Genomic DNA, 18929 nt, shown 5'->3' with positions numbered 1-18929 from the left:
CTACACCACTGAGCCAGGGCCCCTAGCATTTTTTTTTAACAAAAAGAAAATATAAGTATCTTATGAAAGTCCTATTTCTCATTATACTTTTTTCATGTTTTATGAAAATATTGTTTTATGATTGGTGGTAAGATTCTGCCTCATTCTCCCTCAGAGGGACTTTTCATCACTCTTGCCTCAGAGTAGGTAAAATACTGCCCAAGTCTCCAAGAAGTGTGGGGTCAAGGTAGGTGGAAAAAACATGAAGTCTAAGGAACTTCTCTGAAACTTTGGCTTAGGGACATAGAATTAAACTTATTTGCATCATTGTTTTGTCATTAATGTTGTTTAATTTTTAAAAGATAGTACATATACTTGGTTTTTTAAAAATCAAGCAATAGTAGAGGGCCTACAATGAAATGTAAGCCCCTCTCCCATGCCTGCCTCTAGCCACATAATTCCCCTTCCTAGAGGCAAATACTCTTATCATATTCTTATATTCTTCTCAGCCATTTATTGGTATATATCTCCTCCTCCTTTTTTTAAACACAAAATGATAGCATACTTGCTAGCCTCTTCAGCATGTATTGCCACCATCCTCAGCACAGCTGTCACCAAAGGTACTGTGTTTTTGGGGGCAAATAGGACACTGATCTCCAACTAAGAAATAAAATAATCTACTTATCATATTAAAAGAAACTTTTTCATCTGTCACCTGGGAATTTGGGCCGATGCATCCTCTAATTTAATTAGTGTGATGTAATTAAGTGCTCCAAAATGCGAGGGAGGTAGGATTTATAGTGAAAAGAGTCCTGGATCACTCATCAGGACTAGGTTTTCCAACCAGTTATGTCAATAGTTGCATGAACTTGGCAAGCCGTCTGCTTCTGTACACCTACATTTTCTAATTTGCAAGATGAGAATGATAGTACTTTTTCTCTGCAAGGGTATTGTGAGGATTGAATGAGAGATGGAAAAATAGCAAAATGCTATACAATTATAAGTTACTCTTAGCCCATTAAAGTTATTCAACAAGGTTCCAGTTCAAGACGGCAACATAGGAACTTCCTGAACTCACTTCTTCCCACTGGCACACCAAATCTGTAGCTACATATGGAACAATTCCCTCTAAAAAAAAAAAACCCTAAAAACTAGCTGAGCAACTTCTACTCATCGGGCAAACAAGAAAAAAAACTACATCAAAGCAGTAGGAGAGGCTGAGACACAATCTCACCATAAACTCAACCCCCGGTGTGGCAACCCACAATCAGGAGGGAACTGAAAACGTGGAGGTTCTCACTGAGAAATGAAGGGTTTGAACCCCACATTGGGCACCCCAGCTTTTAAGACCTGCACCTGAGACATGAGCCCTCAAAACATCTAGCTTTGGAATACAACAGGGAAACTGAGAAATGGCTCTTAAAGGGCTCGTGCACTCGGACTCACCCTAGGGGCCAGCACAGAAACAGCCAATGGAGAGGCTCCCAGACTTTATGTGAAAGGGATTTATTTGCTAATCTTAAAGCATCAGCCTGAGGAGCAAGCATTTAATTTAACAGACATCTGAGGGCCTGCCGGGATGCCGTCCAGGGATGGAGGCTAGTGGGTGCCAATATTTCCCAAAAGGGAGCTTATACACATATCTGGTGCCCCGGTTTTTGTGGCTGCTGCCCAGGGGATAGCCCTTGATTGCCTGCCTCTGGTGGCAAACGTGCCTTGTATTCCTGGGTCCCACAGGACTGTAACAGTCAGAGACAGTTCTTAGCTACCACCCCCAGGGTACTGAATAGACAGCAAACTGAAAGAGACCTATTTGCCTGTCTTGGAACTTGGGCCTGAAGGTCAGGCTTCAGGTTCAGCACATGTCTAGGGGTCTACAGAGTTCCTCTCAAAGAACATACGCCAGCGGAAGTCATCTTTGTTCTCACCCTCTGCCTTGCTACAGCTCACTGATATCTCCCAGAAAGGAAATTATACACTCGTCTGGAGTCCCAGTTTTTGGAACTGCTGCCCAGGGAACACCTCCAGATCACCTGGCTCTCGTGGTCAGCAGGGCTTACACTTACAATCTCACAGGACTGTACATATTTGCAACTTTAAAAGTTGTTGCCTGAGGGTCTGGCTTCCAATCAACCTGTAATCTAGGTGCTGACCAAGACTCTCCCCTTTGGGATACTGACAGGTGCTGGCACACCTTTAATGGCTTTAATAGCTCTTAACTACCAAAAGCCATTAAAAATAAAATAGGCTGTGTGCTCAATCACAAAGGTTTGAAAGACAACCAAGAGCTAGGGCAGGGTTGAGTGACAAGGTTCATCTCCTACACAAGGCAACTCCTTCAAGACTGGGAGAGGGGACTGTTTCCTCTAATGCATAGAAACCAATACAGAGAGTCAAGAAACATGAAGAAGCAGGAGAATATGTTCCAAATGAAAGAACAAGATAAAACTTCAGGAAAAAAACTTAATGAAACAGAGATAAGTTATTACCTGATAAAAAGTTCCAAGTAATAGTCATAATGATGCTCACTGAACTCAGGAAAAGAATGGATGAACACAGTGAAAACTTCAACAAAGAGATAGAAAACATAGGAAAGTACCAGATAGAAGTCACAGAGCTAAAGAATGCAATAACTGAGCTGAAAAATACACTAGAAGGGTTCCACAACAGACTAGATGAAGCAGAAGAAAGGATCAGTGAACTCGAAAACAGGGCAGTGGTACTTACCCAATCAGAGCAGCAAAAAGAAAAAAGAATTTTAAAAAGTGAAGATAGTTTAAAGGACTTATGTTAAAATATCAAGTGGACTAACATTCACAATATAGGGGTCCCAGAAGACAGACAGAAGAGAAAAGGGCAGAAAATTTCCCTAACCTGGAAAGGAAACAGGCATCTAGATCCAGGAAGCCTAGAGAGTTCCAAATAAGTGGAACCTAAATAGACCCAAACCAATAATTAAAATATCAAAAGTTAAGGACATGGAGAGAATATTAAAAGCAGCAAAAGAAAAATAACTTGTTACATACAAGGGAACTCCCATAATACTATTAGCAGATTTTTCAACAAAAACTTGCAGTCTAGAAGGTGTTAGCACACTATATTCAAAGTGCATGGGCCGGCCCCGTGGCTTGGTGGTTAAGTGAGCGCGCTCCACTGCTGGCGACCCGGGTTCGGATCCCGGGCTCACACTGACGCACTGCTTCTCCGGCCATGCTGAGGCCGCATCCCACATACAGCAACTAGAAGGATGTGCAGCTATGACACACAACTATCTACTGGGGCTTTGGGGGGAAAAATAAATAAATAAAAATCTTTAAAAAAAAAAACCAAGTGCTGAAAGAAAAAGAACTTCCAACCAAGAATACTCTAACTAGCAAAGTTATGATTCAGAATTGGAAGAGAGAGAAAGAGTTTTCCAGACAAGCAAAGCTAAAGGAATTCATCACCACTAAACTGGCCTTACAAGAAATGTTAAAGGTACTTCTTCAGCTGAAAAGAAAGAATGCTAGTTGGGAACAAGAAAACATGAAAGTTGAAATCTCACTGGTAAAGGTAAATATATATTAGAGGCAGTGATTAATAACTTATAAAGCTTGTATGAAAGTTAAAAGACAAACATAGTAAAAATTTCTACAACAGTTAGTTAAGGGATGCACAAGATAAAAAGATGTAAAATTTCACATCAAAAACAGCATGGGGGGGTGGAGAATAATAATGTAGAGCTTTAGAATTAGTTCAAACTTAAGTTGTTGTCAACTTAAAATAGACTTTTACAAATATAAATTGTTATACATAAGCCTCATGGTAACTACAAGGCAAAAACCTATAGTACATACACAAAAGACAGAGAAAGGAATCTAAGCATATCATTAGAGAAAGTCATCAAGTCACAGAGGAAGAGAGCAAGAGAAGAATAAAGGAATAGAGAGGAACTACAAAAGAGTCAGAAAACAATTAACAAAATGGCAATATGTACATACCTATCAGTAATTACTTTAAATGTAAATGGACTAAATTCTTCGATCAAAAGACATAGAGTGTTGAATGGATTTAAAAAAAAAAACCCAACTGTATGCTGCCTACAAAAGACTCACTTCAAATATAAGGACACACACAGACTGAAAGTAAAGAGATGCAAAAAGACATTTCATGCAAATGGAAACCAAAAGAAAGCTAGGGTAGCTATACTTCTATCAGACAAAATAAACTTTAAAACGAAGATATAATCAGAAACAAAGAAGGACATCACGTAATGGTAAAGGGTCAATCCAACAAGAGGATATAACGTTTGTAAATATTTATGCACCCAACATAGGAGACCCTAAATATACAAAGCAAATATTAATAGACCTACAGGGAAAAGTAGACAGCAATATAATAACAGTAGGGGATTTTAATACTGCACTTTCATCAATGGATAGATCATTCAGATAGAAAATCAATAAGGAAACATTGACCTTAAATGATACGTTAGACTGGATGGACTTAAGATAAATACACGACATTCCATCCAAAAGAAGCAGAATACAAATTCTCTTCACTAAATGGTATTGGGAAAACTGGACAGCCACATGCAAAAGAATGAAACTGGACCATTATCTTATATCATACACAAAAATTAACTCAAAATGGATTAAAGGCTTGAACGTAAGACCTAAAACCATAAAACTCCTAGAAGAAAAGAGAGGCAGTAATCTCCTTGACATCAGTCTTAGAGATGATTTTTTGGACTTGATACCAAAAGCAAAGGCAACAAAAGCAAAAATAAAGTAAGACTACAGTCTGGTGCTGCATAATGACATTTCTGTCAGCAATGGACTGCATATACGATGGTAGTACCATAAGATTAGTACCATATAACCTAGCTGTGTAGTAGGCTATACCATCTAGGTTTGTGTAAGTACACTCTATGATGTTCATACAATGACGAAATCGCCTAATGACGCATTTCTCAGAATATATTCCTGTCATTAAGCAACACCTGACTGTACATAAAATTAAAAAGCTTCTATACAGCAAAGGAAACCTTCAATAAAATGAAAAGGTAACCTACTGAATGGCAGAAAATATTTGTAAATCGTATATCTAATAAGGGGTTAATATCCAAAATATATGAAGAACTCATACAACTCAATAGCAAAAAAAATAAACAATTCAATTAAAAAATGGGCAAAGGATCTGAATAGACATTTTTCCAAAGAAGACATACAGATGGGCAACAGTTACATGAAAAGATGCTCAACATTATTAATCATCAGGAAAATTCCAATCAAAATTACAATGAGATATGACCTCACACCTGTTAGAATAGCTGTTATCAAAAAGATAAAAAACAAGTGTTGGTGAAGATATGGAGAAAGGAAACCCTGGTGTACTGTTGGTAGGAATGTAAATTGCTTCAGCCACTGTGGAAAACAGTATGGAGGTGCCTCAAAAAATTAAAAATAGAACTACCATATGATCCAGCAATTCCATTTCTGGGTATATATCTGAAGGAAATGAAATCATTATCTTGAAGAGATATATTTACCCCCATGTTCATTGCAGCATTATTTACAATAGCCAAAATATGGAAACAATCTGAGTGTCCATCAATGGATGAATGGATAAAGAAATTGTAGTTTATATACATATATATTCACATATATGTGTGTGTGTGTACATATAGAATATTACACACATAATGTGTACAATGGCATACTATTCAGCCATAAAAAAAGAATGAAATCTGGCCATTGCAACAATATGGATGGACCTTGAGGGAATTATGCTAAGTGAAATAAGTCAGACAGAGAAAGACAAATACCATATGATCTCTCTTGTATGTAAAACCTAAAAAAAGCTCATAGGTACAGAGAACAGATTGGTAGTTGCCAGAGGTAGAGGTTGACAAAATGGGTAAAGAAGGTCAAAGGTACAAACTTCCAGTTATAAAATAAATAAGTCCTGGGGATGTTATGTACGGCATGGTGATTATAGTTAATAATACTGTATTGCATATTTGAAAGTTGCTATGAGAGTAAATCTGACAAGTTCTCATCACAAGAAAAATAGATTTATAACTATGTGTGGTGATGGATGTTAACTAGACATTATGGTGATCATTTCGCAATATATACAAATATCGAATCACCATGTTGTACTTCTGAAACTAATATAATGTTATATGTGAATTATACCTCAATAAAATAAAAGTAAATAAAAAATAAATTAAAAAATAAAAATTATCAAGTGAAGCCAGGTTCCAAGGTCAAGATTGTAAAGTTAGGTTATAAGCTTTCACTTCTGCAGTGTGAGCTTGGTTTATATACAACATGCCTTTCTTTCTTGATCTCTGCCCAGATATTATCTTACAAAGAAGATGTTAGACTCTGTATACCTTGTACTTTCTTAAAGAATTAATGAGCCTTAACTTGTAGCCATTGAATGACTTTCATGAAAAGTATTAAATTATTGGGTGCCAAACATAAAAAGAGTTGATACGCAGACAAGAAAACTCATCTTCCTACCAAACAGCAGAGTGAATGTCCATAATTACTGTCTACTCAGAGGGAAGCTAATTCACACAGCTGGAGATGATAATCAGTAAGTGCACTCCAAACTCTGACGTCAGAGCAGTTACCATAGTGCAGGCATACTCTCATTCTCATTTTCCTTTTTTCAAGAAAGAGAATAGGCCATCTTTAAAGTAACAAGACATTTTTAGAAGAGGAGCATTTATAAATCCTGGAATGGGAGAGTTAAGGCAGGAAGCTACAAGGGGAATAGAAATGAAATCATTTAAGAAACCTTTAGCACCACAGCAAATGGAGTTTAGTTATGACAGTATATGCCCTACATGTAAAATTTAAATAAAAATACAAATATGTTGGGAAAGTTTTTGAAATTCTTAGCCTCTTGGAGATTGGAAAGGAGTTTTCTGCTTCCCCTCCTTAGTTTCACATGCATCTCCAGAAGGTATCTTGTGTTGGCTTTTCTCTCTGTGCTTCTCCAAAAGACTACCAAAACCAAACAAAAATCCTGAGAGCTTAGCTTACGTAGCTCACTAAAACAGGTGCACCAAGATATTTTGACAAAACAAGGCACCATGTAATTTAAAGAAGTTGTTTTTATCAGCCAGCTATGTTAATTTCTACTCTATTCAAAACACACAGAAAAATGTACTTTCCGTAAATGAAACTAGCAGTGGAGAAAATGAGACCTTAAAGCATGTGAGAATATCTGTAAACAGTAATGAATAAAAAATTGAAGTTAAGAAACTTTCCTTATTGCTTTAAGTTTGTTTGTAATTTTAGTGGAAAGAAAATGATGCAGGCAGAAGACAAATTTGCAGAAATCCAACTTATTTAATTTCCTAGGCATGGATGTGTACAAATTTATTTCTTTTTTATATAAACCACTCATCTCATTTAGATACCACAGGGAAAGTAAGCTTGCGTGCTGGCTGAAAATTCATTTGTGGTGGGGGAAAGTGATTTGGGAGCTGATTTGGTAAAACTAGCAGCCTGAACACTGTTCATTTAATTAGTAATATTACTAGTCCTGGAAAGTAAAACTAGTGAAGAGAATAAGATTACTAGTTATTGAGTTCCTTTGGTAAGTTTAACTATGTTAATGTGACTGACAGACAGACATAACCAGAAATGCTCACCTACTTATCCACTGACCTGGTTATGGTTTTGTTCACCTCCAGGAAGATACAGTTCTGAGAGTGACGTGTGGAGCTTTGGCATCCTCCTCTGGGAGACCTTTAGCTTAGGGGTCTGCCCATACCCTGGAATGACAAATCAGCAAGCACGGGAACAAGTGGAGAGAGGTGAGCCAAAGACGCGGGGTGGTAGTGTTCACATCCAGCCTCCAGGGGCAGGGCTGATGCTGTGTCTGCGGCTTTCCTGGGAGGAGGAAGGTACATAGTGGTTGGGAATGTAAATAGAGAGCAGAGGCGTTGATAAATCTGCTTTTGAACCCCATGGATGGTGTGACTCTTATACAAGAAAAACCGACAAACAAAAGAAAACTAAAAGATTCTAACACTTTAAAAATACAGAGCTATATGCTTTCCTTCCACTTCCCCTGCCTGGCATGACATCGTCAAGGTTGTGCCATTCAATATCTTCAAGGGTAATAGGGTAGTGTTCCTCAATCTCCTGTCTTTTATTCTATACCAAATAAACACCATTAATATTACTGCAAATTGAAATGTAGTTAGACTTCAGCAAGAAGTTTTTGAGAATTTTGTAACACTTCTGAAGACACCCAGTGGTGTTCCCAGACCAGAGATTGGAATAAGAAGGTGGTGGTGACAGCCTAGCACGCACTTGCATAGCCCACCGCTTTCAACAGAAAGAATGCTTTTGAAAAAGTGGCAATGCCCCAGCATCAGGCCCCTCAAGAGGGGCATGGGTGTAGGAAGATGAATTTCTAGCTCCTTCGTACCTTCTTCTACCTCTCACAGATATCTTACTTCCTGAGGCAAATGCAAGGGCACTTACACACTACCCAGCTCGCTCCTGGGACACCGCCAGACAACTTTGAATTAAAGATAAGAATCTTCTCAGGCTGCAAAGAAATATAACTCATATTCACTTTTATTTCGCTTTTGAATTAGTGTTTATAAAATCCTCATCCTCTCCTCATCTTCAAAAACCTGAGTTGTAGAGATGATTTTTAAAACTCTGCCCACAGCATCTAAAAGCAAATTCTAAAAGCAAATACTTAGAGCAACTAAAATATGCATTTGTATGTGATGTATCTTACATCAGACTTTATAACAAACCAAAAAAATGAGTTATTTGAACTAGAAGGTAATTCTTTGGCTCTGTAATATTGAATTCTGTATCACTTGTAGGGAAAAAAAATCAGATTGCCCTGAAATGGATTTTTTGTTCCTGTTACACCTACAACATAAGATACCAAAATTTATAAACTGCATAATGCCCTGTGTGAACATTTGTATCTTATCTCCATTCTAAATTCTCTGTTCTTCTCTTGGGTCTTCAGGATACCGAATGTCAGCCCCTCAGCATTGTCCAGAGGACATTTTTAAAATTATGATGAAATGTTGGGATTATAAACCTGAAAACCGCCCCAAGTTCAGTGAACTGCAGAAAGAGCTTGCTGTCATCAAGAGGAAAGTCACATAGTGACAGAAGTACAACAGCCTTCAGGACTCGGTCCTGCAGCTGATGATCTCGTTCTTCTCGTTAACAATGAGTTCATACCACGTTACCTGCAACAGTCTTCTAAGGTTATTGTTTTTATTAACTGTTTTTTTAAATATGTGCCATTTAAAAAAAGTCAAAGACAAGTGCATTCAAGAAACAGACAGTCCTACCAAGGGCTTGATTAGCTCACCACAGCAATCCTACCATTTCAGGCTGTTGTACATAGAAAAGCACAGGCTCTAAATGAGAGATGACACAGCTCTCTTTTTCACACCGGGACCATTCACGTTTCTCAGAGGTTTTCTACTTCAGGCACAGTTCCTGGGCTGCTGTCCCATGCCGCAGACCCCACTCAGTTGGTGCTATATGCTGCATTGGTAATGCCGTATTGGCAGGACACATTCCAACCACGGTTGGCTTTCTGCTCTGCCAAGGCAAGATTACATTTGTAAACATCATTTTATTTTGGGAATTATTTGGACCTCCTAGAGTTTTTCTTTTCTTTCTTGCCAGAAATAAGCACAGTGTAAGAATCATCACATTCCTTTATTATTAGTAAGTCTGTCATTTCCCTCCTCCTTTGTCCGGGCATCAGAAAATGATGCGTGAAATGTCCTCAGAGAGCACACCCTTAGAGTTGAGGCAGCAGCTTTTAAAGGATGTTTTAGAGAGCTGTGACCGCAGGAAGTCAGTTTGAACAGGGGAGTGGTCTGGAGAAAGGAGCAGCCAGAGTAGTGATCAGAGAAGAGAAGAAACAGAAAATATAAAATCTGCCTTCTCATCAGAGTTATGCCTTTACACACACACTCCCGTTTTATTTCATGGTCTGAATTCACGAGAAAGGTTTTAAGAAATGTTTTCAGGAGTTCACAGAGAGAGCCTTCTTAATGGCAACAAATTTTTTTTTAGAGAAACTGCAAAGCACAAGTCCACAGAAATAACAGCATACTTTTGGTTAAATACTTTCCCTTCAGAGAAAGACATCGCAGAATTTAATGCTCTTCATTTGTACCACTTTTCAGAGCTGTCAGAATGTCATGATCCTAGTTCATAAACACATTCACATGTGTACGTACACAAGTGCACGTGTGCGTGCGCGCCCGCGCGCGCGCGCACACACACACTCTCTCTCTCTCTCTCTCACTACCAAGATGCAAGGCAGGTGTGAATGGAGTAAACAGTTGAGAAGTCAAATGAGCATTATTGAGGAGAAGGACACAGGGACAGCCCTCCTATTTCCTCTCTTCCCTTCATTTACCCTTATACTGCTGCCTGGAAATCCCTGTCATTTGCTGACAGGTATGTGAGTACAGTTCTGGAGATGTTTCATATGGATAATACATAACACAGAGTTAAAACTAGGATTCTGTTGAGCTGAATCTTAGCTGCATCCAGGGAACTTACCCCGTGTTCTATATATAGTTGCCTCTCAGGATAAATATGTTTGTAAGAGATGGTCATGCTCAGGGGTAAATGGGGCTTGGGAGCTTTTATTAAGTGCTCAGGCCTGTGTCCAGATAAATAGCATCTTAGTGATTATTTGGTCTACGTTCATTGGAAGAGTTTATAGTATAGAAAATTCCTCCTGCCCTCTCCAACTGTTTGCTGCCTATGAATATCATTGCATAGGACTCACACCCAGTACTTTAAAGAGTATAGAGGATAATACTGACAGAAAAATGGCTTGTGTCTATCATTTCAATCCCCTTGCAAGTTTTGTGCACATTTAATGAGCATTACATCCAGACTGAAATGAAAGCATAATAAACTTGCCCTCAAAAATATACTGCAATATACAAAGCAACTATTTTTTAATCAGCATTGTTTCCCTTCTGTCAAATATAAATAAATGGAACCTTCTTTTGATGGCATATACTGTGATAAATCAAAGCACAGACTCGTGAATTAAGATTAAGTTCTGGCGTCTTCAGGCACTTGCCAGCCTGCAAAAGTAAGAATAAGAAGGGGACATTTCCACCCTTCATCAGTATCTCCAAGTGAATCTCTCCGACATATTCTTTGTTTAAAGAAAACAGCCTCCCATCACTTGGCAGCCTCAATGCTAAGCTCTCAGCATGGAGAGAAAATGATGGTTTTGGCTTTAATTTTGTGAACAAGACCTGAAGCTTAATCTTTTCATTCTGGTGTAAAGAATGAACATGCATTGGTATTTCACTCATCCAGGCTGTTAGAATTTGCAATTCACATCAAAACTCTGTGCTTAAATTAAAGAAGCTTTTCAAAACATCGTGACATCTGCAGCATTTAAATTCAGTTTTATTTTTTCTCCCAAAGCAGGCAATTGTATAGTTCAGGATTAATAAGTCACTGGGAGTCTTTCAGGATCATATCAGTTGTATAGAATGTTAAATTTAATATAGGCACATGCATTAAGAAAAACTAATGCAAACCATTTTTACTGTTAATTTTGTTGTGCTTGAAGCATAATTTATTCATCCCTTCTGTCACTGATAATTATTGGAATTATGTACTTTAGGAGGTTAATCCATACCCAAAAAGCATACATATAAATACTGTTCTGAATTTGCAAGTTAATGTAGGAAAGAAAGCTTCAGAAATATACAAAATTCTATGGCTTGTTTAGTAAGAAAACAGTTGTAACCAAAATTGCTACTGGTCTGAATGTAATTAAGCCAGGTCACAAATCTTTGTGTTGTTAATGGATTTTCCAGGAGGTGCATATATCACTCCAATACAGTTCCTGTCATAATTCCTTAAATGTATGAATATGGAGTAGGGGGCAGGTAAGCCCAGGCAGTCTAACTCTCACCTGCATTTTTCTATCTTGAATCAGCAAGGAGTCTTTATGAGAAATATTTAGGTAATTCATCATTTTTCAAGGAAGGAAATCTTTTAATGTCAAATTAATGTTTATTACCAATATGTGAAACCTAAAATTAATTTTGTATTCCATGTAATCTAAGGTTACTTCCTAAAGCCAATATATCCTTTCTTTTCCAGGAAAATAATAATAAAGGATTAACAAGTTTTGTTTAAACTTTCAAAATCAGAGGCTTTATTTCAATAGCCCATCCTGCCTCTGGGTCCCCAGTGAAAGGTCTCATGTTATCATTTCTCTTTTATCTCCCAAATTTAATATAGGCAATAAAGTTCTTCATCCACAATTCACCGTTTTATCACAAATACATTATTGAGACATCTTACCACAGATCAATATAGAACATGAGCCTAATTGTACTAGTTATTGTGCAGTGCACATTTCACAATTGTTTTTCATTTGAGGGTTATTTAAAAAAAAAAAAATGTTTAGTCATTGAAATAGTCTTAATTTCCTTTAAACCATGATATGGTTTTCTTGTCTATGTTATACTCATGTTTTAGTTTGCCATATGGTTTTGTGTAAAGTTTGGCTAATACCACTAAAATAACTATGGCTTCACAACACTGGTGTGTCAAGAAGAAACTGTTTAATTATAATATATGCCACACACTGAGGACCTTGTAGTGAGGTAAACATAAATATGAGAATGCAAAAATACATGTCTGGATCATATGTCGCTGTCCTTCAGAGATATCTCAGTCACTCTGCTTTCTAATTCATTCTTGTGAGTCATCAGATCTTTTAAGAGTACCTGAAAACCTTACTTAGTTTACTCTGGATACACTATTTTGTGGCCGTGTGTCCTTCGAAGTGAGATTAATTGATACTTTCTGAAAAGAGGTTGTTTGCCTCAGGCCTCTTCTTTTTACATACACTCCCTTGATCACACCATTGATGTTAGATGTTTCTTCAACAGAATTGACTGTCCATAAGCTCTGTTCTCAGTCATGGAAAGACTGGCTGTTGTATTTAGGAGGTCAGAGCCCCCACACAAAACAGAGAATAACGCAAAATATACAGAACAACAAAGGGGCAGACAATTGAAAAAGACGTTTTCTTTATGTTTTAATATGTTAATTAAATGGGAGCAAAGATTTTATATGAAATGAGTTTATATTACATTTCCATTATACTATTAAGTTAGCGTGAAAGTTTGCCATTAAAATAAAGTGTTACCTCTTTTATTACTCTGATTTGCTTATATATACCAGAAATTTTTTTAATATTTTAATTTTATTTATTTTTCTCTGTTTTGATTAGCTTCATATCAAGTTTGAATACTATATTATTTGGGACAATCCAGAACTACATATTAATTTCTGCAAAAGAAAATACTCTGATTTAAAAAGTCAAGATTTCTTGTACCGAGATTACCTGCTTGAAGGAGGTAATCGACAGTCTTAGAGTCCCATAAAATTCTCCTTTAAAAAATAATGCTATAATACAGAAGGTGTATAAACTATATATCTTAGTCATAATTTAAGGAAATATTTATTACCCCTTGAAAACCATCCTACTGCCTCATACTGATTCAAAGATTAAATTTTGAATTGTTGAGTGTAGACATTAAGACTCACTTAGCTGCCTAATAAGGACTGAGATTCTTGGGTGGTAGAAAAATCCTGCTGTACTAAATTCCTAGTCACTTTAAACCACAGAGCAGTAATGAGCATAGGCTTCAGTATGTCTGTTAATGAGCTGGGCAAGCATCTACAAAGACAAAGGAGGGAAGAACCAGTTATTCTAAGGCAGGATGATGGAGCCCCACAGAGAGTGTGGAATAATTAAAGTGGCATGAAGACTTGAACAATATCACTAGAAAGCCTGAAGAAAACAGTGCCACCAGGCCAGATCCTTTCCTGTAGAAAATTTAAAAGATATTGGAGTCAAAAGAAGCAAAAGAGGTCACTTGCCAGCATGTGGTCCTTAGTGTGAGCAAACCACACCCCTCTCCCTTGCATTTGGAGCAGTTGATACCCCTAGCTCAGAGATGATTCTGTGCTGGATGACACTTACACTCATTGTCCTGCCAACTCATGGGTTTGGTCATATGTGTTTAGACTTTTAAAAGAGACTACTCAACATCTCTTTACATTTACATTAGTTATAGTTACTATTTCTTAAACTAAGATCACTGATTATTCATACCTTACTAGAAATCTCTGGTTGTAGTGGGGCTCAACCTGGGCTCGTCTCCTAAATGAGAGCGCACTTAGATTAGCCCTGTTTCTCCTTTGCCTGATGTTAACTAATTGGCTCCTAGAGTTAGCCCCAGAGGGACCTTACTGAGATGAGCTCTTCTCTGGAGAAACATGGAATTCAGCAGGGAATTAGGAAAATACCAATTAACTAGCCATGTTCCTTGTCTTTATACTAGTATCTTTTGAGGGAAAGGAAGCTTAGAAACATCTTAAAACCAGTGAAAGTGCAGTATGGCTGAGGTTAGACTTGGAAGGCAGAGAGAGAGACATCCAACAAGGAAGACTGAAGGACATGAAGGGCAAGAACAAAGTACCAACGCAGAGTGACTCAAGGGCTAACCTCCCTACAAAGAAACGCGGTATCAGTTAGGGAAAGCTAATCCTCCAAGGGGATTTTGAGGAGCTTCCTGCTGCATGTTATTAAATATTACATGCCTCTCAAGTCTCTACGACATTTCTTAAAGGGCATCGAATTGGATATTGATTTTATTTTCTTTACACTCCCTCTAATCTCAGGAGGTAGCCACTGTTGAATGAGAATTATCCTGCTCTGCTTTTCTGGAAGGCTGCAAACATGACAGTGGTTCAGCCCACTCCCTAAGCAGTGGGAAGCCGAGTAATGGCACACATATGTTTGGGACAGCCAGCATTGGAGGCAAATTGCTGTGCAAACTCCTACATTTTATTTTGTTAAAGAAAAGAGATCTTGCAGGTGTCTATGCTTGGAAGATAAAGACAGATATAGCTTCCCTTCTTGCCAGAAAACTTGTATGAGCCCCCAAACAAGAATATTTATGACTCACTCTAAAAAGATTCAAAGCTTGAATGTCTAAACTATCTTCCGAAACATTACCATCGAGGCCAGCAGATATAAGTGTTCTACAAAGTAATAAAATGTTGTAAGTGATAGTAATGACCTTGGTAGCAGAGTTTTGTAATACATTTTCCCTCAGCTTTATTCATTCAGGAAACTTCTCTTGAACATCTGCCGTGTCAGGTGCAGGGAACCATGCTGGGTGCTGGTTTTCTGTTTTTTTTGTTTGTTTGTTTTCCTTCTGGTTAGTATTTCCTTTTCTCATATTCAGATTCTTAATCCTTACTTTACTAAAACAGAAAATCCTTTATCATCAGCTTTTATCAGATAATATCATAATTGGCCTAGACCAAAGAGTTTCTCCTCTGGTGCTCAGGAGGCCCCTGCTTTCTAGGGAACTCCCAGGCTTCCATTTACAGAGGCCAACTACACACCCACTATGTGAAAGACCTGTGGTAGAGGCAGCTTAGAATACAAAGAAAGCCTAGTTGAAGTCCTTATGGTGGAGACAGGATGATTAGGTGGCAGATGTGTTTGACAAGCGGCACTATCAATAGAGGCTCTTGGGAAATTTCCCAGGACAGAAAGACCGCTGTGAACCAGTGTGTCCAGGAAAGCAGCCTGTGGACTTGGCTGAATAAGCTCATTAGGTGACCTACCTCCAAAGAAGTATTAAAACACTAACAATGATCACTTTACCTTAAACCCCTGGACATATTCAATTTTTCCATTCCATTCTTCTATGCCAATATTTTTGGTTGTTTCCTTCACACTCCTTTTGTCAGTAAATGTCTAAAAGTATTTCAATTGTGCAATATTAAAGAGTTTTTCCATAACTTCAGAAAAGAGGGTAGCAAATATGAAGCCTTACGTAAAATAAGCCAATCTACCTAGATATATAGACCCGACAGCACCATTGTGTTAAAACATCAGCTCTACTCTACAGTTCTCCCAAAGCAGTACCCTTCCTAAAAAGCCAAACATCATACCTTTCTCCTATTTGCTAAGAATGTCTTTAGTATCAGAATAAGCACAGTCTAGATGCTATCCAAAGCAGATCCTAAAATGACATGCTAAGAAGCCACATTTCGACCATCAAAGCAGACAACAGAAATCACTTCACCCCTATGTGCTCACTTAAAACACTCTTGCAAAAACTATAACCATCTAGGCAATTCATCCGGTCACAGGAGATAAAACTTTATTTTGAAAGCATAGGACAGATGTTAATGGGAAATGTCAATGTTCTGAGCAACACAGGGTAAGTGTAAGATGGCCATAAAAAAGAAATCCCAATTCCTACATTGGAGCAACAAAAATCTGAGTATGAAAAGTGAAGTGTATGCGTCCAAACTTGTTACTAATATTTTCTTCATGTAGCTCTTGTCAAATTGTGCAACCTGGGGTCTTCTTTTGAGTTGCCTGAACAATCTTTATGAAGTAAAATACCAAATGCTTCCCCTCCCCCACAGTGTGGGCCTAAATTTCTAAGCACCCTGGATTCAGAACCTTAAGACCTGAAAAGGCATCTGGAATCTGTTATTACTGAGATCCTATGCAAAAGGATCATCCTGGCAGTCTTTGCCAGCTCCCTAATCCATGCTTTTGTTAATTTTTAAACACGGAAGGACGGGAGGGTGCAAAATACCCTATTATGTAGGAATTTTCCTTTCACAAATAATTGGACTTGGTAGAAATAAACTTGCCTGCCACTCTTAAGATATGCCAGACTGTTGTAAGCAAATGCAGAGGGCGTGGTGCCCAGAGCCATGCTTAATATGACTGTGAATGTTTTCTCCTAACCCAAAGAACAGCAGTTCTTATATTTGGACTATAGGATGCTGTGGAGGCCCATCCCCTGTGTATCTGAATTGTTTTGCTTCAGCTGCAAGCAGAAGACCAATTCCAACAGAGGTGAATTTTGCCATAATTCCTCCTTAGATGCTAGGCCTTTCACACTTACAATGTACAGAAAATACACACGTTTTAATGGAATTGACTAGTTTGGCTTTCATGTCAAAGAGATTGGTTCCAGAAGGTTCACCTGATTCCCCATAACAAGTATATTTTATAATTCTATGATTCTAAATCCAATCCCAGGTATAGATTCTGAGCATCACATTAAAATCAAAGATAAAGAGGAATTGGAAGGGGTGGGGGGGCTTGGTTATTCCAAACTCATGACCAAAGTGGCCAAAGACATGGAATTCCCTTTCCCTTGATGAACAGTTCACTTCCCTGTGTGAAATGTCAGTGCCCAGTACCATCCTGTGACATAATCAGACTCTCAAAGTGGACCCATGGCCAGGAGCACTCTTTTCATAGGCCATTTCTATTCATCCTTTTCCTACATAGAGCATTGAGATGTCTCACTGAAACAGCTTTGTTAGTCAGACATCTATAGATTTTATATTTATGCTTAAATATATTAAATAAGATGGCCTAATTAAGCAACATGAGTATAGTGGCAGTTGGCAGTGGTGTGAATTCTGCTGACTTTACATTATGGTTTTCTTTATATGTGTTTTTCTTGGTCTGGTTTGGTGAGTACCCTAAAAGATTGGAGCTCTCTGAATTCATAGTCATACAATCACATAGGATTAGGAAAAGCCAGATAAAGGCAGGGGAAGAAAATCAAGATGTCAAAGTCCTAAGAACAGCCCCGACTTCTTCAGGAACCCAAGCAAATTGAAAGCGAAGACAAGATGTACAAATGGTGCCCATGCTATTAGACTGGGCAGCCCACTGGCCAAAGGCCAGCTTCCTGGCACAGGCACACAGTGAGTGGTTGTAGAAATGTGATTTTCTGGGTTGCTTTCTCTTTCCTTTGATAGAAGATGAGTTCGCGATGATGGGGTGGGAGTGGGGTCTGCCCTCAGCCCTCCGTAGTGTAGATGTACCATCTGCAAGCATCGTTCTGAGCAAAGCACCCCTGTGGTTTACAGAGTTTCCTTTTAGTGCCAATGTTGTCAGGTTAAAGCACCTTTAAATCTTTTTTGTTTTTGTTTTAAAATAATATATTTGTGAAGTGGATAAAAGAAACACTGGAAATAGGGTGCTTCTTATAAAAAGGTCAAGTGTAAAACATACAAACAAGGCGTTTGGTGAATTTATCTGGCTTTGTAAACAAGTCTGAAAATGAATGAAAGCTAAATATATAAAGCAGTTAGTTGTCTGTATTTTACCATTTTTAACTCAGATCTGTATTTAACACTTATTTATTTGTTAGTTTTTACATTCTGAAGAAATACACTTTGAACTTTGGCTAACATTGTAGGATATTTTTAAATTGTTTACTACTTTTTTAAAAACATGATTTCATCATTTTTGTAAACTTAGACCATTTTCAAATAGCCTCTTTTTCTTTTCCAATAGACCAATTACCATTCATAGGTTTGCAGAACCTTTTTTTTACTGTATTCTTATAATAAATGTAAAATATTTATAGCAAACTGTGCCTTGTCTTCTTTAATCTTTCCGTTGTGTTTATATTTCTCTTCCTATTCCATATAAATATGCTCTAAGTAGAAGAAAAGGAAGGAGAAATTTCCATGGTAACTGTCCTTCTAGGGATATAACAGTGAAAAAAAGATTATTAGCTTTCAATTTCTCTGTAATTAAGCTTATGAGTTCTGATGATAATGGGTGTGTGTTGCTTACAGTCCAGTCACTGCTTCCTCTGTTTAGGAATCAAAACTGAAATGTGGTTCAAGTCCCAATTCTCTGTGTGGATTGGCTCTTTGCCAGAGTCTTTTGATGTTGTTGTTTCATAACAGGATTTGTTTAGACATAACAAAAGGATTTAGGGGAGAAAGGTGGCTGAGAGGCATGTTTGGAAAGAGAAGCCGAAGGTGGAGGCTGCTGCATAGCAGCTCCAGGCATGCACTCTTGCCTGGCTCTTGTATAGG

At 37.9% G+C, this 18929-nt stretch overlaps 1 protein-coding gene across 12 annotated transcripts in view; it reads left to right on the top strand.

Moving 5' to 3' along the window:
- FER (FER tyrosine kinase) overlaps nt 1-13199 on the top strand; it is a 461529-nt gene extending 448330 nt beyond the window's left edge. For all 12 annotated transcript variants that reach the window (XM_087429943.1, XM_087429938.1, XM_087429940.1 and 9 more), the window contains 2 exons: nt 7673-7795; nt 8980-13199. In XM_087429943.1, coding sequence (XP_087286069.1) covers nt 7673-7795; nt 8980-9122 — 266 coding nt within the window. In that variant the 3' untranslated portion in view covers nt 9123-13199. The remainder of the gene's footprint in view (nt 1-7672; nt 7796-8979) is intronic.
- Nucleotides 13200-18929: the final 5730 nt, after the last annotated feature.

The sequence above is a fragment of the Ceratotherium simum genome, chromosome 4 (assembly GCF_057802395.1).
Source record: "Ceratotherium simum simum isolate JZ-2026a chromosome 4, ASM5780239v1, whole genome shotgun sequence".
In the NCBI taxonomy this organism is placed as follows: Eukaryota; Metazoa; Chordata; class Mammalia; order Perissodactyla; family Rhinocerotidae; genus Ceratotherium; species Ceratotherium simum.
The sequence above is the reverse complement of the archived record's forward strand: the minus strand, read 5'-3'. Positions and strand labels throughout refer to the sequence as shown.